Source organism: Mandrillus leucophaeus, unplaced genomic scaffold (genome assembly GCF_000951045.1).
Source record: "Mandrillus leucophaeus isolate KB7577 unplaced genomic scaffold, Mleu.le_1.0 Scaffold342, whole genome shotgun sequence".
Lineage (NCBI taxonomy): Eukaryota > Metazoa > Chordata > Mammalia > Primates > Cercopithecidae > Mandrillus > Mandrillus leucophaeus.
The window spans coordinates 1,889,511-1,910,902 of NW_012103610.1; the positions used below are offsets into that span (position 1 = coordinate 1,889,511).

Genomic DNA, 21,392 nt, shown 5'->3' on the forward strand with positions numbered 1-21,392 from the left:
TTTGGGATGCCGAGTGTCTTTGAATTTGCAGTCTGCATTGATCATTTATTGATTGATTCTTTGAACTGGTAGTTTATATTGACTTTTCATTCATTTTAAAAAGTTCGAGTGAGTCTCTAGGGGTTTTGGTGTTTCCCCCTGTAGTTCATATATAGATTAGGTTCCTGTACTTTTGGATTATTCAGAGGGACAAGCATGTACATACTGTATTATATTTGTTCTAAAATACCAATTTTTAAATATTTCAATATCTGATATATGTCATTTTTAATTGACAGTGTTTTTGTGTTCTGACACATGAAATAGTGCATTTTATAATTGATACTTGCAATTTAAATATAGAAATCATTGTTCTAGTGTTGATAGATTCTTGGTAGTATCTTTGAAGGATGGCTTAAAGATTTAAAAATTATTGAAAACAGAGAAGTTTTTATTAAGTTTTGAGTTTCAGCTGATATATTGTTTCTTTAGAGCTGAATATTTAAAGTTATATCTTAACAAAAGTCCATGAACTGCACATTTGTTTAAAATGTACTCCCAAAACATACCTGCTGATTATTTTTGTGTAAAGGAAAATAAAGTCAGCTTAATTTCATTCCGTGATTTAGGTGAGAACAATTTGAAAACTTGCTTTTGTATTCCAGTTTTTTGTACTTAAGTTTGAAAATTTTGTGAGTAGACAGGGTATGGTTTGATTATCATCAGAGCCCAGGTGTTCAGGTCCATAGTGGTTTCATTTCATTCATGGTTCTAAGGTGTCTGGGATCTGAGGTGACACTGGTAGTCCCTAGAGACTTCATACCAGTCTAAACCCCTGCAGTTATTTCTTACGGGATCGGAGAACTCATCTGCTTTCCTTGTGCATGAGAAAAATCAGTGTCCAAGATTAGGCTGGCTTTAGAGACGAGTAAGTTGCGTCATGTGATTTGCATATTTTGTCTGCAATAAATAAGCTTATATTAACGCAGTGTTTTATTTCTGTAGATACTTCAAAATGAAAGTGGATTATGTAATAATACTGTCCATTTATGAGTTTTTTAGTTACCAGTTCATTTGTTGCTACTCTATTAAACTCTAATAGTTTCATTAGCCCTTATAAAAGGACCTTGCCCTATCTTTATTTGTGGATACTAGATTTCAAAATATGACCCCTTTACCATCTTAACCATCTTTAAATGTACAGTTCAGGAGCATGAAATGTATTCATATTGTTGTGAAACAAGTCTTCAGAACTTCTTCGTCTTGCAAAACTGAAATCCTGTACCGATTAAACAACTGCTCCCCTTTCCTCTCACTTCCTAGCCTCTTGTGGCCACCGTGCTACTTTCTGTTTCAGTGAATTTGATCATGTTAGAAACCTCATAGAAGTATTTGTCTTTTTGCGACTGGCTTGTTTCACTTAGTGTAGAGTTGGCAAGGTTCATTCATGTTGCAGCTGTTGACAGGATTTTCTTCCTTTTTGAGGCTGAATAATATTCCGTTGTGTGTATATACCGCATTTTATCTGGCCGTCCATTGACAGCTGTTGACAGGATTTTCTTCCTTTTTGAGGTTGAATGATATTCCGTTGTGTGTATATACCGCATTTTATCCAGCCATCCATTCATTGATGGACAGTTGGGTTACCTTCTCCTCCTGGCTGTTGTGAATAATGCTGTTAGGAATATGAGTGTGCAATTATTTCTTCAAGACCCTGCTTTCAGTTCTTTTGGATATTTGCCCAGAAGTAGGATTGTGGGATCATATGGCAGTTATATTTTTAATTTTTTGAGGACCTGCCATAATGTTTTCTATAGTGATTGTACCATTTTACAATCTCACCAACAGTACACAGGTTTCCAGTTTCTCCACATCCTTGCCAATACTTCATTTTTTTCTTTTCTTTTTTTGATAATAGCCATCCTAATAAGTGTGAGTATGTGACTCCTCTTCAAGTGTATGTAAAACATAATAACTATCATTTATTGAGCATTTTCTGTGTGCTAATAGAAGTATATCATTTAGTCATTGCAATCCTATGAGGTGTACATTCACCTGTTTGAGGTGTTTGTACTGTTTTATAGATTGGAAAACTGAAGCACTGAGGAATGACCAATCTTGCCCTTGGACCCTTAGATAGTAAATTGTGGAGCCAGAAATTGAACTCAACTAATCTGAATCCATAGATACTTCTCACCGTCAACCATTAGGATCTTCTTTATCATTGTTTTTCAGAACCAAGCGTTTTAATCTGATAAAGAATACTAAATGACAAGCATGTTTAAGACAGATAGTGTGATCTTTAGGGTTAGTAGTCTTTAAATGTTTGTCACTCGAAAGGAAAATATTTACAATGGTGAAATGATGTTGATGATGGAGTTCACACATTTTGAAAGAAGTGTGTTTAGTAATGAGGGTTTGAGGTCTTCTGATCAATATTTCTTAGATTTCTTTTGCTTTGTTTTGGTCCCACTGTTACCTTTTAGTCTCTTGCTAACTCTGTGTGTGTGTGTGTGTGTGTGTGTGTGTGTGTGTGTGTGTAACTTTGCAGACTAGATTTGAGTAAGGAAAACAGGATATGGATCACATCGTTGGCTAAAACTTTATGAGATTGAAGGAGAATTTTATTAACTTTTCACTTGGTTTTGATTTAATTAGATTGAGTTATTTCTTTGCTGATAGTTTGCTTACTATTATTCTGAAGCAGTGTTTTGATTATGTTGAATCTGGTTGAATTCTCTTTAGAACCTTGGAATCAGAGTTGTAAAAGCATCTAAATATTTCTTCTAAGCCGTTTCCTCTCTGTAGGGTCATATTTTTCCTCAGTACAGAATTCAGACTTGGACCAGATACTGTTGTTAATTGTCATGTCTCTTTACTCTGCTTAGGGCGCATTTTCACGGCCTTTCTCTTTTATGAGACTGACTGTTTTTTTTTTTTTTTTTAGAGACAGGGTCTCGCTCTGCCACCCAGGCTGGAGTGCAGTGGTGGCTCTCTGCAACCTCTGCTTCCCAGGCTGAAGCCGTCCTCCTGCCTCAGCCTCCTGAGTAGATGGGACTGCAGATGTGAGCCACCATGCCTGGCTAATTTTTTGTAGAGACGGGTGTTGCCCAGGCTGGTCTTGAGCTTCTGAACTCAAAGCAGTCTGCCTGCCTCAGCCTCCCAAAGTTCTGGGGTTACAGGTGTGAGCCACTGTGCCCAGCTGAGATTGATGATTTTGAAAAACGCAGTTCCTTCCACTCTTATTTTTTTAATATAATTTTCTCATTTTGGTTGGTCTGATGTTTGCTTGTGATTAGGTTCAGGTTATATATCTGGCTTAGGATTCTGCACATCCAGAGGTACACAGAATCATCTGCTCTTCATTGATGATACTGATTTTGATTACCTAGTTGGGTGTCGTCTGAATTCTGTATCCTATATGTTTTTTACCCCTTGTGGCTTATAGGCAATATGCAGGGGAGACACTTGAACACCATGTACATATCCTACTCCTTAGCGAAATTTCCACCCATATTTAGCATCCATTGATGATTCTTATGTGCACCAGTTTATAATATGGTTGTTGAAAAATAAGATTTCTAACAGTAACACTCCTCTAGGATTACCAGTTAACACTTTGCATTTTATTCTAATCAAGAGCCTTCCTTCTTTTCTTTTTTTTTTTTAATGTGTATCTTTCATGAACTTGCGGATACCTGTTTTTTTCAATGGCTTATCATTTATTACCATCCTTAATGATACTTGTGCTCTGAGTGATCCAGTGGGGGCCCTTTCAAGCTTGCGTCCTTGTGGCATGCCCTCATCATTTTTTGGAGCACTTCCTTAATTTTTGGCATAACAAGATGTTCCAGGTTTATCTTGTACTTTTCCTGCCCCAGCCCTGGAATCAGCCATTTCTCTGAGAAGCTCTGATTCCTTTTAGTACACACCTTGTTTTACGGAATATGCTTGTGAGTACTGTATGATTGTTAGTCTAATAGTGTCTAAAGTGTTGAAATAATTTATTTTTGCCTACTAGCTTGATATCGTTCCTTTTTTTAGTGTGTGAAACAATAACACAAACTTTTAAATTTTATAGGATATTCTTCTGAGGATCAAAAATGACTTTTTAAATGAACATTGGTTTAGAAGAAAGAGTATTTGTGCTTGAGTAGATTTGACGATTGTAGTATATCTTAGTATGTCATCTACCCTTTGATGATACTAATTTTGATTACTCAATTGGGTATTGTATGACTAATCATACTTGCTTTTAGTCAATGAAGTGATAGAATTTTTTTCCTCTGAAATGGTAGGGTTATATTTCAATGTTCTTCAGCTTTCTAGTTGCCTTTCCTGCAACCCTACAAAATAAATTTATTATAACAATGATGCACGTTCTATATAAAACATTTGAGATCAGATTATTATATGTAAAATGCCATAAACAAGAAAATCCTCACACCAGAGGTTACCTCCTGCTTCATCCATGGGATGAATATCCTAGAGTGTTATTTGTATGTGTGTGTGTGGGTGTGTGTGTGTATACACACATATACCTACCTTCATTTTGCAAAACAAACTTCCTAAGTAAAACAGCTGTTTCCTGCGTGAGAATTGATATTTAAAATCAGCATGTAAGGTGAAAAATCTCATCTAGTTAAGATTATCCCTGAAAATCCTTCAGAAATTTAACACTTGTTAATTACAGCACAATTTTTTTTTCCTCTAGTGGAAAGGAATGATTTCTTCACTTGAGCTCTAGGTGAAGCCATTGGCTTGTTTGACTTCTTGTACTAAAAACACGTAACTATAGAATCACACTCAGCACAGTGAGATATGGCATGATGCTCACATTTTGAGAGGCACATGAAAACTTAGACTACCTAAAGGAAGAATCTTCTTCCTTTTCATTTCTTTATTTGTGGCTGTCACTTAATGGGTAGACAGGGTTGCCCTTTTTTGTGGGGGAGGTATACCACAGTTGTATTTGTATAAGTGTGAATAGTATGATTTCTGTGACTGTTTTTATCCTCCAAAGTGTATCAACAAATGTCTTTCCATGTCAGTGGATTTGTACCATTTTATTTATGTATGTATGTATTATTACTATTTTTTGAGACGGAGTTTTGTTCTTGTTGCCCAAGCTGGAGTGCAGTGGTGTGATCTCAGCTTACCACAATCTCCGCCTCCTAGGTTCAAGTGATTCTCCTACCTCAGCCTCCTATAGCTGGGATTACAGGCACGTGTCACCACGCCTGGCTAATTTTGTATTTTTAATAGAGACGGGGTTTCTTTATGTTGGTCAGGCTGGTCTCGAACTCCTGACCTCAGGTGATCTGCCCGCCTCAGCCTCTTGAGGTGCTGGGATTACATGCGTGAACCACTTTGCCCGGACAGATTTGTACTATTTTAAATGACTTTATATAGATTTTCTTCTTTTCTCTTCTTTTTCTTTTTTTTTTTGAGATGGAGTCTCGATCTGTCACCAGGCTGGAGTGCAGTGGCACAATCTCGGCTCACTGCAACCTCTGCCTCCTGGGTTCAAGTGATTCTCCCGCCTCAGCCTCCCGAGTAACTGGGATTACAGACGTGTGCCACCATGCCCAGCTAGTTTTTGCATTTTTAGTAGAGACGGAGTTTCACCATATTGGCCAGGATGGTCTCAATCTCTTGACCTCATGATCTGCCTGCCTCAGGCTCCCAAAGTGCTGCGATTACAGGTGTGAGCCATCGCACCCGGCCTATATAGAGTTTCTGTAGTTTTTTAATGGTATCCTGGGAGCTTTTAGGTTTGTAATTTTTGCGAATTATAAATATCGTATTTGCATATGCATTTTTGTTTCAATTCTTTACTATATCTGTAGGACAAACTCCTAGAAATGAATTGTTTGGTCAAAGGGAGTGTGCATTGTAAGGCTATTGATGTAATTTGTTAAATACTCTTAGGAATATTGTATTTATTTTTTAGGAAGTATGTGGAAGAATGACTAATTCACCATACCTTAAACAATAGAGTATTAGCCATCTTTTAAATATTTTCTACTCTGATATGTGGTATATACCTTTAGTCATTTTTATGTTTTATTGTGCATTTTGTTGATTAAAGAAATAACCAAAGATGTAAGAAAGTCTTTAATTATTTTAATTTCTTTTGTAAATTATCTGTTTAATTTGTGCCCCTTCCTCCTCCTTTTTCCTTTTTCTTAGAGTTATAAAATCTACATTAGGCATATCAACTCTGCCATGTAAATTGCAAATAACTTCCCTTGTTATTTGCTTTTAAACGTGGATTTTAAAGAAAACATGTATCTATATACACATATGTGGTTAGATTTATCAGTATTTTTCTTTATCAGTATAGTGCTTTTTGCCCTTAATAACACATTTGGAGACATCCCCGATACTCTAGGCCCCAAGACAATTATAATCTATTCCCGAGATTATAAAAACATTCACCTGTATTCAAATTCTTTCAAGACTTTTTTTAACATTGTAATTTTTAATACATTTGGAAATTATCTTGATGAAGAGTATGAGATCACCTTTTAATATAAATTTGTTATTTATCCCTCATGCAGCTTAAAACATTAATAGATTTTTTCAGCAGTTTTGAATTTACAGAATAATTGAGTGGAAAGTACAGTTCCCATATCCGGAACCCCCACTTCCCTTTTCCATCTTGCAGGCCATGTGTGGTGGCTCACGCATGTAATCCCAGCACTTTGGGATACCAGGGCAGGAGGATCCTTGAGCCCAGGAGTTTGAGACCAGCCTGAGCAACGTAGTAAGACCCTGTCTTTAAAAAAAAAAATTTAACCAGGCATGGTGGCATGTATCTGTCTTCCCAGCTACTTGGGAGCCTGAGGTAGGAGGATTCGTTGAGCCCAGGAGGTCAAGGCGCTACTGTACTCCAGCTTGGGTGACAGAGTGAAACTCTGTGTCTCTAAAAAAAAAAAAAAAAAAAAAGACTGGGCTTAGGTAGCTCATGCATATAATCCCAGCACTTTAGGAGGCCAGAATGAGAGAATTGCTTGAGCCCAGGAGATCACAGCTGCAATGGGCATGATCTTACCATTGCACTCCAGCCTGAGTGACCCCATCTCAAAAACAAAAAGAAACCTTGCATTAGTGTGATATATTTGAAAAAACTGAGAAGCCAATGTTATTATATTGTTACTAGCTAAGGTCTATACATTAGTAGTCACTCTTTGCATTGTACATTGACAAATCTGATGTGCATGTTTGTTGCTTTGACACGTGTATCCACTCTTGCGGTATTATACAGCAGGGGTCCCTATTTCCTAGGTTTTCTTCTAGTGTTTTATAGTTTTAGGTTTTACACTTGTTTTTTTTTTTTTTTGAGACGGAGTCTCACTGTCGCCCAGGCTGGAGTGCAGTGGCGCGATCTCTGCTCACTGCAAGCTCCACCTCCCAGGTTCACACCACTCACCTGCCTCAGCCTCACGAGTAGCTGGGTGGGACTACAGGCGCCCACCACTACGCCCGGCTAATGTTTTGTATTTTTAGTAGAGACGAGGTTTCACTGTGTTAGCCAGGATGGTTTCGGTCTCCCGATCACGGATCTCACAATCCACCCGCCTCAGCCTCCCAAAGTGCTGGGATTACAGGCGGGAGCCGTCGCGCCCAACCCGAGGGATGTGACTTTTGAAGCATTGTTTTGCTATAGTTGGAATTTGTTTTACATAGTGTGATGTAGGTGTGTGCGTGTGTGTATAGTGCGTCGTGTGTGTGTGTGCGTATGTGTGTATATAATATCCTTAACACCCCGTGAGGTAGGTTAATATCCTCACTGTACAAGCATTAGTTGTTACCAGCCCTTTACTTGGAAAGTTTTGCAATTCCACTGGTTATTAAAACTGAAAGGGGGCTGGGTGCAGTGGCTCAGGCTTGTAATCCCAGCACTTTGGGAGCCTGAGGCAGGCAGATCACCTGAGGTCAGAAGTTCGAGAACAGCCTGGCCAACATGGTGAAACCCTGTCTCTACTAAAAATACAAAAATTAGCCAGGCATGGCGGCGCGTGCCTGAAGTCCCAGCTACTCAGAGGCTGAGGCAGGAGAATTGCATGAACCTGGGAGGTGGAGGTTGCAGTGAGCCGAGATCACACCACTGCACTCCAGCCTGGGCGACAGAGCAAGGCTCTGTCTCAAAAAAAACAAAACAAAACAGAAAAGCACACACACACAACTGAAAAGGGAGTTAACTTTGTCTCTATTTTGTGAAGTTTGTTTTTTAAAAGTACTAATGCTTTCAAAATAATGAGAAGTATAAGTTATTCTGTCTAAATGTTGTTTACAGTTATTATGAATTATTCTATACAGGATAATGCCCACTTTTACTATTCCCTTCTCTTTAAAAAAAATCCAAAATTATACAAGTTGGTGAATAAGGAACTGAGTGTGGTGAATCTAAGTATTATATAACTGCTACATAATAGCTTTGGAATAGCGTGAATAATTAGTGTTAATGTATTAAGTTCTTATAATTCTAGCTGTTGGCAAAGTCATTTGATCTTTTAAAAATCCTGGGCTATTATAAATTTATCATTTATTTTACAGTTTTGTCATGACTTTTACTGTTTCTAAAGAATAAAATATTTAATTTACTGTTATAAAATATTCAGACTAGAGGATATCCGAAAGCCCTTCTGGTTCTTTGATTTTAATTTCCTCTTTTTTTGGCTTTGGCTTTGGCTAGAAGGGCAATTAAAACCACTTGAGGGATTTACATTCCCAGCTTAAATATTGGTGGTGAACAGTAATAACTCATATCTGTAGAATTCACAATAATGATACTAGCTACCGTCTGTTAGGAGCCCATTCGGTGCTATAGTGGTAGGCATTTTATATATATTATACTCAATCCTTGAAACAATTCACAGTGGTAAGAGGCAAGTTACCAGAGGTTAAGTAGTTTGCCTGAACTTGTAGCTGGTTGGTGATGGAGTTGGGATTTGAACCAAGCCCTGACTTTAAAGTGTAAAAAGCCTATGAATTTTATACTGTGCCCTGCAGGTTCTGATATGATTGTGATGTAATGAAATAATATTCACTGTTTAAGTACATTATACGATGGGAATTAATTTATGAATCTAGAGTAAAAATTGTGCTTTTGAGTTATGTTAAAGCATTGCATAATTTAGTTAGAAAATAGAAATACTTTTGAATTTTTATTTTCCTTCTTCTAGATATTCAAGAATTTTATGAAGTGACCTTACTGGATAATCCAAAATGTATAGATCGTTCTAAGCTGTCCGAACCAATTCAGCCTGTGAATACTTGGGAAATTTCCAGCCTCCCAAGCTCTACTGTGACTTCAGAAACACTGCCCAGCAGCCTTAGCCCTAGTGTGGAGGTAAGATGGAAAATCTGTTCTGAAGCTGTTTGTTAGTGATCAGTTTATTTGTACTACTGTGTTTCTTCATTTTATTACAATAATATTTTATTTTGTGGAAGTATTATTTATAATAAAAAGAATGGGGTTAAAATATTTTTGAAAAGCAAAGCTCAGATTCTCTGTTGCCCCTGTTTTAAAATGTTATGAATGTTTGAGGTCTGAAATACTTGATTTAGACTATTAAAAAGTTCTTTGCATGATAGACCTCAACAAGGCTTCATCTGTGTGATAATTAAAATGGAAATGAAAATGGTACTTTGAAAAGATGGTTTTGCTCTGGTATTCTTTCCTAGAAATAGGATATAGTTTTGTGGTCTGGGCTGCTAAGTTGTACCCATTTATCTCAAGGAATCTCTGTTTATTGGCTTGAAAGATGGCATTCAAACTCACTACAGACTGAAGAGTAAACCTGAGCATCAGCCTTGGTTTCTGCATTTTCCGCAGTTAAAGCTATTTCTTTGAGTATTCGTAACTGTCTTAGCAATACTTGTTTTTGTGTGTTACACTGTTGCCCAGTTGGATATGGTATAGCGGAGGTATGAAGCATTTTGTAATGAAGATTCTGCCCAAGAAGCATCAGTCATTTGAAAGTAGTTATCTGTCTGAATTTGAATCTAGTCCTTTCTAGTTGGTGTAAGATAGTGGCAGTGCCTGGAAAATGCAGTGTTTCTGTTTGGTGAGTAATCAGTCAGGGAAAAGTGGTGGTAGGCCGCAGCCAGATAGCTAGCACTGTGGTAAAGAAACCAGATGGTTTCTCAGTTTTAAGTAACATAGAACTATAGAATTTTAGAGCAGGAAGAATCAGAGCACATCTGACCCTTTGTCTTCATTTTAAAGATGAGGAAACTGAGATCCAGAATAAAACGACTTAACCCACTTTATTTAGCTGTTTTGGGCAATTCTACCTTTGAATTTCAGGCCTCTTAACACCCAGCTCACAGTTCTCTTTATTAATCCTAGACTTTGTATGTTTCTTTTTGATTAGAGAGTATAATGTTTATTGTGTATATCCTTATTTTCTTTATGCTTTTTTTTCCCTATCACTTTTTCCAGGATAATTCCCATTTCCATGGGTTAATACATCACTTGCTTTTATAATAGTTCATTTCTGAGGTCTGCTGCAAATAGATTTTTAAAATGTCTTCAATCAGTTATTGCTATGGTTTGAATGTGTCCCCTCCAAAATTCAGGTGTTGCCAGTGTGAAAATAATGAGAGGTGGGCCTGTAGGAGGTGATTAGGCCATGAGGACTCCTCCATCCTTCTTGGGATTAAGGCCCTTATAAAAGAGGCTCCACAGCCTGGGGACGGTGGCTCATGCCTATAATCCCAGCACTTTGGGAGGCTGAGGTGGGTGGATTGCTTGAGGTCAGGAGTTTGAGACCAGCCTGGCCAACATGGTGAAACCCCGTGTCATGTCTAAGATACAAAAATTAGCTGAGCATGGTGTCATGCGCCTGTAATCCCAGCTACCAGGGAGGCTGAGGCAGGAGAATTGCTTGAACCCAGGAGGTGGAGGTTGCAGTGACCTGAGATCGCACCACTGCACTCCAGCCTGGGCGACAGAGCGAGACTCCATCTCAAAAAAAAAAAAAGAGCCTCCACAAAAAGTTTAGCATTTTAGCTTACCTTTTTGCTTTCTGCCGTGTTGAGATGCAACAAGAAGGCCCTTACCAGATCAAATGCCTGGATCTTGGACTTCCCAGCCTCCAGAATTGTGAGAAATTATTTTTTGTTTTTCATAAATTACCCAGTCTCAGGTATGCAGCTGTAGCAACACAAAATGGACTAAGACAGTTATTTCACATTTATTGTCTTAGTTCTCAGTTAGAAAATTGCTTATGTAAAAAATATGTTAAACTTTAAGAGAATTGACTTATTGTTTACTAGTGTTTTTTATTGTTTGATTTACGATACCTTTGATTATAAAGCCCAGAATTCTTATACTTGATTTACTTATTTTTATAGAAGATTGTTTAAGTAATGGCTGAATCAGTGTAATCATTGACAGTAAATATTTGACATTGTTGGTGGGAATGTAAATTACTACAGCTATTATGGAAAACAGTATGCAGGTTTCTCAAAAAAACTAAAACTAGAACTGCCCACCAGCAATCCCAATAGTGGGTATCTGTCTAGAAGAAGGGATATCAGAATAGCAAAGGGATACCTGCACCCGCATGTTTATTGCAGCACTATTCACAGTGGCTGAGATATGGAATCAGTCTAAATATTCATCAACAGATGAATGGATAAAGTGTGACACATATATATATGTACACATACATAAACACACACACAATGGGCTACTATTCAGCCATAAAAAGAATGAAATCCTGTCATTTCCAGCAACATGGATGGAACTGGAGGTCATTATATGAAATTAAGTAAGCCAGGCACAGAAAGATAAATATCACGTGTTCTCATGTGGGAGCTAAAAATGTTGATCTCATGGAGGTAAAGAGTAGAATGATAGTTACCAGAGACTGGGAAGGGTGGGAGAGGGAAAAGATGAAGAGAGGATGGTTAATGAGTTCCAAAATAGTTAGAGGGAATACATTCTACTGTTCAGTAGCACAGTAGGGTGACTATAGTTAACAACAATTTATTGTATATTTCAAAATGGTTTAGAAGATTTGAAATGTCCCCAACACAAAGAAATGATAAATGTTTGAGACGATGAATATTCTAAATACCCTGATTTGACCGTTACACATTGTATGCATGTATCAAAATATCACATGTACCCTGTAAATACATACAATTATATATCAATAATAATATTTTTAACTGTAAATATTCATTAAGGTTGAATACTTGGACAGTTTTGTAAGCTTAAAGTTTTTTTCCATATAGATTTCATTCAGGAATATCAGTAGTGCATTGAATTTCATCAGCAGTGACATTGGTAACACTTCAATTTTTATAAAATTACGAGGCACTCATGTCTAGAATGCTCTTTGCAGCTCTGGCTTCTATACCTCCTGAAAGATATATTGTGAACATGATAAAACACCTCAAATGAATAGGAGAATAAGAACTTTCATATTGTGAGTGTCAGATCTTACTGGTTTGGAAAGTAAATGAGAAGAGAATATGGTCACAGAGTGTTGTTTAGTGCATGGCACATGGAAATTGCTGTAGTAATGTTGGAAATCTGTTCCTATTCATGAATAGACTCTAAGGGAAACATTGGGATATGTCCATCAAGTCCTAGATTTTTAAAAAGTAGCAAAAAACTGTGTGTATCAAACTTGAATGAGCAAGGTCAATTAGTAGGAAGTACCGTCCTACAGAGATGTCAGAAAATCCTGACAAATGTTTGTCTGAAAATGTAAATAGTTTTGAAACACACTGTTGGATGATATTTATAACGGTTTTTTTAAAAAACCTGGAATGTTTGGGGATTTAATTTCTACTTTTTGAGGGTGCTATGATAGAAGGTAAGCATATTCCTGTTCACCCATCCATTCATGCTTCATTTGGAAAACTTGGCTAAGTGATCATCTGATCCCTTGTTTCATTTGCTACTTTAGACTCTTGAGGCATGACGTTTAGGACTAAAAAGGGACTTAGAGAATCTACTTACTCAAAACAAATAACTTAAAACTTAAAGTTTATTGTACTATAACTTGAAAAATTTGAAAATCATAAAACTTTTTTGTCTTAAAGAGAATTTAGGTTATACTTGTGTACTAATTCTTGGATATAATAATCTTTTCCAACAAAATTGCATGCGACATGCCTCTTTGACTTCATGTTTGCTTTTGCAGAACTAAAAGAGGGTTATTTTTGCTAAAAGTATTTAAGATTACTCAATTTCCACAAAGGCTTGACTGTTATTCTCTTAAAATGCAAATCTTCATCTTTAAAGCATCTATCAGGTTTTCTTTGTCTTTCTTTCCTTTTTTTTTTTTTTTTTTAAATAACAGTTAACTGATCTAACTCTTGCCAGGTCATTTTCAGTTACTTTGTGACTTTATAACTTTGTTTCTTCTATATCTTCTGAAGTAGTAAATATAAAGTGACAGGATTAGTATCCCATTTTCTTAAAATTTTGTTTTTGTGTATATATTATCTTTTACTTTGAGCATATGTCTAGTGAGATGTTTGGAATAATGTTTGTGTAATATTTAATGATTGTTTCAAAGTGATAGGGATTTTTTTCTTTTTTGCACTTTTCTATATTACTTTTTTTGTTTTTTTAGAAACTGTGTCTCACTCTGTCGCCCAGGCTGGAGTGCAGTGGTGCCATCATAGCTCACTGCATCCTCAAACTTCTGGGCTCCAGAGATCATCCTGCCTCAGCCTACTGAGTAGCTCGGCCTACATGTGTGCACCACCACACCCAGCTAAAATTATTTCTTTTTTTTTTTTTTTTGGAGACAGAGTCTTGCTCTGCCACCCAGGCTAGAGTACAATGGTACAATCTTGGCTCACTGCAACCTCCACCTCCCAGGTTCAGGTGATTCTTCCACCTCAGCCTCCTGAGTAGCTGGGATTACAGTCACCCACCATCACATGTGGCTAATTTTTGTGTTTTTTGTAGAAATGGGGTTTCACCATGTTGGCCAGGCTGGTCTTGAACTCCTGACCTCAGGTGATCCGCCTGCCTTGGCCTCCCAAAGTGCTGGAATTATAAGTATGAGTCATCACACCCAACCCTAAAACCATTTCTTTAAACGGTTTTTTGAAGACTGGGTCTCACTGTGTTGCCTAGGCTAGTCTCAGACTCCTGATGGTGGTCTCCAGCAGTCCTGCCACCTCAGCCTCCAGAGTAGCTGGGATTACAGGTGTAAGGCACCACACCCAGCTCTCTCTATTAATTTTTAAAAATAACATGTCATTTTTATAAGAATAATTCTGTTCTAAAATAAGAGTGAATTACTTTTAGAGATTATAATGAAGGATATATGGCTTTCGAAAAAAGCAAGATTAAAGAGTAGGAGGAATTGCCTGATTTAATGGGATATTTCAGTAGAAAAGGGTTGATTTATAAGGAAGGATAGGTGACTCTCTTAAGAAGATGAAACCAGGCGTGGTGGTTCACACCTGTAATCCTAGCACTTTTGGAGGCCCTGGCAGGCGAATCACCTGAGGTCAGGAGTTCAAGACCAACCTGGGCAACATGGCGAAACCCTGTCTTTACTAAAAATACAAAAATTAGCCAGATGTGGTGGTTCGTGCCTGTGGTCCCAGCTACTTGGGAGGCAGAGGCATAAGGATCGCCTGAACCCGGGAAGTGGAGGTTGACAAGGAACCCGGGTAGCCAGAATCATACCACTGCACTCCAGCTGGGTAACAGGGTGAGACTCCCTCTCAAAAAAAAAAAAAAAAGCAAGATGAAAGAGTAGGAGGAATTGCCTGATTTAATGGGACATTTCAGTAGAAAAGGATGCACCCTACTCCTAACATCACAATATATTTTAACTAGAGCAGAGATTCAAAGGTTAAAAAAAAAAAAGAGACCATTAAAGTAAGATTTTGGGCTGGGCCCAGTGGCTCATGCCTGTAATTCCAGCAATTTGGGAGGCCAAGGTGGGCAGATCGCTTAAGCTCAGAAGTTTGAAACCAACCTGGGCAACATGGCGAAACTCCATCTCTACAAAAAATACAAAAATTAGCTGAGCATAGTGGCTCGCTCCTGTGGTCCCAGCTACTCAGAAGGCTGAGGTGGGAAGATCACTTGAGTCCTGGAGGTTAAGGCTGGAGTGAGCCAAGATCGCACCACCCTACTTGAGCCTGGGCGACAGAGTGAGACCCTGTCTCCAAACAAAAAAAAAAGTTTAAAATTAAAAAAATATAAAAATTTTGAATTTTAGTAGGGAAGGCTTTTCTAACCATGACCAAAAAACACCACGAAAATTAAAAGGTTAAGGATGCTGCTGACTTTATAGAATTTCTTTGTGGACTTTGACTTCAAATTTTGATTGTAGAACTTCTGAATCTTGAAAGATATAATACGAAGATAAATGATACACTAGGATGAAAATTTGTCACATATATGAAAAAGGACTAATCTTAATTTCCAATCCTTACAACCTAAGAAACCTCTTACAGATACTGAGAAAAAGACCCATGTTCAATAGGAAACTGACTCAACAATGTGAGTATTGTAGTTTGGAGAAAAAGAAATATATGTGGGCCAATAATCCTATGAAGAAATACTCAACCACACTTAAAAATGCAAATTACATTGACAGCAAGGATATTTTTAACAAATTTGATTGTCAGAGATTAGATAAATAGGAGGAAACAAGTTCCTATACAGTTAGTAAAAGGGAGAATGCAGTAGTGCAACTAATTTGAAAGACAACTTGATAGTATATATTCGTATCCTTTGATCCAGCATATGCTACAGATTTACTCAAAAGTTATTGAAGATATCTGTACAGGGATGCTCATTGCAGCCTTATATTAGTAAAAATCGACAGGGAATATAAAAGATTATCAGTAAGAAATCGGATAAACACATTATGGTAGAGCCATTTAATGCAAGATAAAGTAGCAGGCATAATATATTCTGTATCTACTACATGTTATTAAATAAGTGAAAGCAGGTTACATATCAGGAGGCACAGTATGACTTAGTGTAAAAAGAAAAGAAAACCGTGAGGTTAGGCATATCTGGAAGAATATACACATAGTCTGCTTTCAATAGTATTCTTTTAAAATTGATAAATAATTATACATATTTATGTGGTGCATGTGATATTTTGATACATGCATACCATGTGTAATGATCAAATTAGGGTAATTGGGATATCCATCATCTCAAGCATTTATCATTTCTTTGTATTGAGAATATTCCACATTTTCTCTTGTAGCTGTTTTAAAATATACAATAAATTGTTGTTACCTGTAGTCACCTGCTGTGCTATTGAACACTTCTAATTGTGTTTTTGTACCTATTAACCAACCTGTCTTCATCCCCTCCTTCACTCTACCCTTCTCAGCCTCTGATAAGCTACCGTTCTACTCTCCAAGTCCATGAGGTCAGCTTTTTAGCTTCCATATGTGAGTGGCAACATGTGATATTTGCCTTTCTTTGCCTGGCTTATTTTTCATAAGATACCCTTCAGGCTCATCCATGATGCTGCAGATGACAGGACTTCATGCTTTGTTATGGCTGAATAATATTCTGTTGTCTGTATACGCTACATTTTATTTATTCATCTGTTGATGGACACTTAGGCTAATTCCATATTGTGGCAATTGGGAGTAGTGGTGCGATAAACATGGGCATGTAGAGATCTCTTTGATATACTGGTTTCTTTGCTTTTGGGTTTATACCTCGCAGTGAGAGTGCTGGATTAAATGGTGGTTGAGAAATGACCATGCTGTCTTCCATAGTAGCTGTACTAATTTATATTCCCATCAACAGTGTACCAGAGTGTCCCTTTCTCTACATCCGTAGCCAGCATCTGTTATTTGTGGTCTTTTTGATAATAGCCATTTTAACTGAGGTAAGAGAATATCTTTTTTCTTTTTTATTTTTGAGACAGAGTCTTGCTCTGTCGCCCAGGCTGGAGTGCAGTGGTGTGGTCTCAGCCCACTGCAACCTCCGTCTCCCAGGTTCAAGCGATTCTCCTGCCTCAGCCTCCTGATAGCTGGGACTACAGGTGTGCTCTGCCATGCCCGGCTAATTTTTTGAGTATTTTTAGTAGACACAGGGTTTCACTATGCTGGCTTGTCTGGTCTCGAAGTCCTGACCTCGTGATCCACCTGCCTTGGCCTCCCAAAGTGCTGGGATTACAGGTGTGAGCCACCATGCCCAACTTATTATGGTTTTGATTTCCATTTCCCTGAATATTAGTAATGTTGAACATTTTTTCATATACCATTTAACCATTTGTATGTCTTTTGAGAAATGTGTAATCAGATCATTTGTGCATTTCAAAATCAGGTACTTGCTTTTTTGTTGCTCCTTATATATTCTGGTTGTTAATCCTTGTCAGATAAATTACTAATATTTTCTCCCATTCTGTGAGTTGTTTCATCACTCTGTTGGTCATTTCCTTTGCTGTACAGAATCTTTTTAGCTTCATGTTATCTCATTTACCTATTTTTGCTTTTGTTGCCTGTGCTTTTGAAGTCTTACCTAAAAAATCTTTGCCCTGACCAAACGTCCTGAAGCATTTCCCGATTGTTTTCCTATCGTATCATATCGTATCCTATCGTTTCGTATCATATTGATGGTATCTTTGCATGTCTTAGATTTAAGTCTTTAATCTATTTTGGTTTGTTTCTATGTTTTCATATTGTGAGTGATGGGAGTCTAGATTCATTCTACATATGGATATCCAGTTTTTCCCAGCATCGTTTATCGAAGAGACTATCCTTTTCCCATTGTATATTTTTGGCTGCTTTTTCAAAAATGAGTTGGCTTTAAATGTGTGGATTTATTTCTGCATTCTCTGTTCTGTTCCATTGGTCTGCATGTGTGTTTTTAGATCAGTGCCATGCTTACTTGGTAACTGTAGCTTTGTAGTAGGTCAGGTAATGTGATGCCTCCAGTTTTATTAGTTCTGCTCAGGATTGTTCTGGGTATTCGGGGTGTTTTATGATTGTATATGAATTTTAGCCTTGTTTTTTCTATTTCAATGAAGAATGTCTTTGGTATTTTATTAGAGATTGTATTGAATCTGTATATTGCTTTGGGTAGTATGGATATTCTAACAATATTAGTTTTTCCAATCTATGAACATGGGATATCTTTCCATTTTTTTTGTGTCCTCTTCAGTTTGTCTTAGCAGTGTTCTATAGTTTTCATTGCTGAGATCTTTTACTACTTTGGTTAAATGTATTCCTAGGGGTTTTTTTTTTTTTTTTTTTGGTGGCTATTATAAATGTGATTGTTTTCTTGATTTCTTTTTTAGATTGTTTGGTGTTAGTCTATAGAAATACTACTGATTTTTTTTGTATGTTGATTTTTGCATACAGCTTTTTAAAAGTTGCGCCTGTTATTTACAAGTCCCCCTTTTCAGTCCTTCAGTGTTTATCTTATTGGGAGGGGAGTTTGCTGACTGAATGGTGTTAAGGGATACTTTTCCCTTTCTCTGACCTTGTGTTTTAATATTTTAAAATAAGCCATCTGCTTTAATTTGAGTAGAGTTTTAGGAGGCAGTAGAGTTAAAAGTATATATTCAGCCGGGTGTGGTGGCTCACGCTTGTAATCCCAGCACTTTAGGAGGCTGAGGCAGGCGGATCACTTGAGGTCAGGAGTTCAAGACCAGCCTGACCAACGTGGTGAAACCTCGTCTTTACTAAAAATATAAAAATTAGCCGGTTGTTGTGGCGCGAACCTGTAATCCCAGCTACTTGGGAGGCTGAGGCAGTATGCGTGGAGGCAGAGGTTGCAGTGAGCCGAGATTGCATCACTGTCTTCCAGCCTGGGTGACAGAGTAAGACCCTGTCTCAAAAAAAATTAAATAAATAAAATAAATTTAAAAAATATACACACACATATTTATATATTCAGTGTACCAAGTTTAATCTGAAGTTCTCTAAACATTAACAAAAAATTTACTGAGATACTGTATAATCTTACATAAAGGTACACAGATCATAAAGGAATAGGTTGATTAATTACTGCATTGTGAATATACCAGGTCAAGAAAAAGAGCATGGAATGACCTCTAACAGGTTCTGGAATTAGATAGTGATGGTAGTTGTACAAGTCTATGAAAATATCAAAAATCACTGAATTGTACACTTCAAAATTTGGTGAATTTTATAGCATGTCCATTTTATCTCAGTTTAAAAAAGAAAAATACCAGCACCCGAGAAGTCTTTCTTGTACTCTTCCTATTTACTACCTATCCCCTCTTCCTCAGAGGACCATCCCAGTCTCCAACGTCATAGATTAGTTTTGTGTTCTTTTAAATTGCATATAAACAGAATTACATGGTGTATATACCCCCTTGTGTGTAGCTTCTTTTTTCTTTTGTTTGGCATTTCATCTATGTAGTTAAAATTTTTCATCCTTACTGTTGTATGATATACCATTGTATGATGTACCAAAATATATTTACACATTCTGCTGTTGACGGTCATGTGGGTTGTTTCCAGTTTTGGTTAGTGTTGCATTGAACATTTCTTTTACATTCAGGTCTGCTGTAACACAACAGAACTTTCCTAAAAATCACCACACTATGAAAAATGGCACAATGAAAACCACAGGCATTATTTGAAAAATGAGGGTAGGGGCCAAACACTTAAAACTTTGTGAGTGATGTATTAAAAGAGATTAAAACCTAATAAAAATGACAGCACAGTTTTACACTTTTTTTATCCCCCCCTTAGAGGAGGTCTTGCTTTGTTCGTCAGGCTAGTGTGAGATGGTGTGATCATAGCTGACTGCACCCTTGAACTAATGGGCTCAAGCTACCCTCTGCCTCAGCCTCCCAAGTAGCTGAGATAATAGGCGTGAGCCACTGTGCCCAGTTTATGCATGTTAAATGGTGAATACTACAGTCAACACAGCATTTTACCTTGGGAAAAAAACTCAGCTTTGCTTGTAGGAAAAGAGTTGCAGCTTGTGAGTTCCCGTGACATGCTAGCTGGGGGAGTTACCTGAAATTGGATAAAAAGTTATAGCACCAGTTGTAGATGAGTGTGGATCATAAAACTCCCATGAACTCAAGTAGCTGGTAGATGTCTGAGGTGTGTGTATTTTGTGTGTTCTTATGTGGCTCATACAGTCTGGGCGCAGTGTTTCGCCTTCACCTGGTCTTTCTCACAGACAAGAGTGTACCTAAGCAAACATGAAGTTTATTTTGGTTCATATTGTTCCCTAATACATCAATCCTAGTAGAACAAGTGTGTGTTTTCAAAATGAATTATAGCAGAACTGACTGTCATTTTTTTAGGGGGCACCTATATACTCATTTTTGTTGCATATATACCCAAGCATGAAAATTGAATGCGTATGTTTAGTTTTAGTACTTAATGCCAACAGTTTTGCAAAATGATTATGCCTGTTTTCATAATTTTGACCAGCATATGCAATATTTATTTGCTTCACATCTTTGCCAACACTAGTTAATAATTTTAACCATTCCAGTAGGTATGTTAGATGTACTTTATATTGTTTTATTTGCATTTTCCCTGTCATTAACAAGATTAATAAGCACCTTTTCATATGTTTGTTGTTCATTTTGCTTTTCTTGTGAAGTGTCTGTTCAAGTTTCTTGTTTACTTTTTTTTTTTTTTAAAGACGGAGTCTCGCTCTGTCGCCCAGGCTGGAGGGCAGTGGTGCCATCTTGGCTCACTGCAAGCTCTGCCTCCTGAGTTCGTGCCATTCTCCTACCTCAGCCTCCAGAGTAGCTGGGACTACAGGCACCTGCCACCATGCCCGGCTAATTTTTTTATATTTTAGTAGAGACGGGGTTTCACCGTGTTAGCCAGGATGGTCTCTATCTCCTGACCTTGTGATCCACCGCCTCGGCTTCCCAAAGTGTTGGGATTACAGGTGCGAGCCACTGCGCCCGGCCCTCTTGTTTACTTTTTAATCTGTCTTTTGTCTTATTGATTTGCAGGAGTTCTTTATCTGCATATGATTCCTTTGTTAAATATATATATTGTAAAATATTTCCTTCCATTCTGAGAAATTATTTTCCTTATGATATCTTTTAAAGATGAAGATTTCTTAATGTTAAAATAATCCAGTTTATGGTTAATATGCTTTGGGCCTACCGAAGTGTTTTCCAACTCTAAGGTCTTTAAGCTTCTCTAGTATTTGTCAGAAGCTTGCATTTTACTTTTTCACCCTCACCTCTGTAATCGATGCTGCAATTTGTAAAATTTCACCTGAATCAGCATTTCAGTCCATCTCCATCCTTGTCATTTAATCTAAACCACCCTCATTTTTTGACTGTAATAGCCCCCTTAATTGCCCTATCTGCATTCACTCTTGCCTCTTTCAAATTTACCACCGCTTTGCCTCCATGTGACATTATCTTTTATTTATTTATTAATTTTTTTTGAGACAGAGTCTCTGTTGCCCAGGCTGG

At 37.4% G+C, this 21,392-nt stretch overlaps 1 protein-coding gene across 5 annotated transcripts in view; it reads left to right on the plus strand.

Annotated features, from left to right (window-relative positions):
* Positions 1-21,392, plus strand: part of DLG1 (discs, large homolog 1 (Drosophila)) — a 292,696-nt gene that overhangs the window by 5,582 nt on the left and 265,722 nt on the right. For all 5 annotated transcript variants that reach the window (XM_011988972.1, XM_011988970.1, XM_011988973.1 and 2 more), the window contains exon 4: positions 9,171-9,337. In XM_011988972.1, the coding sequence (XP_011844362.1) occupies positions 9,171-9,337 (167 nt within the window). The remainder of the gene's footprint in view (positions 1-9,170; positions 9,338-21,392) is intronic.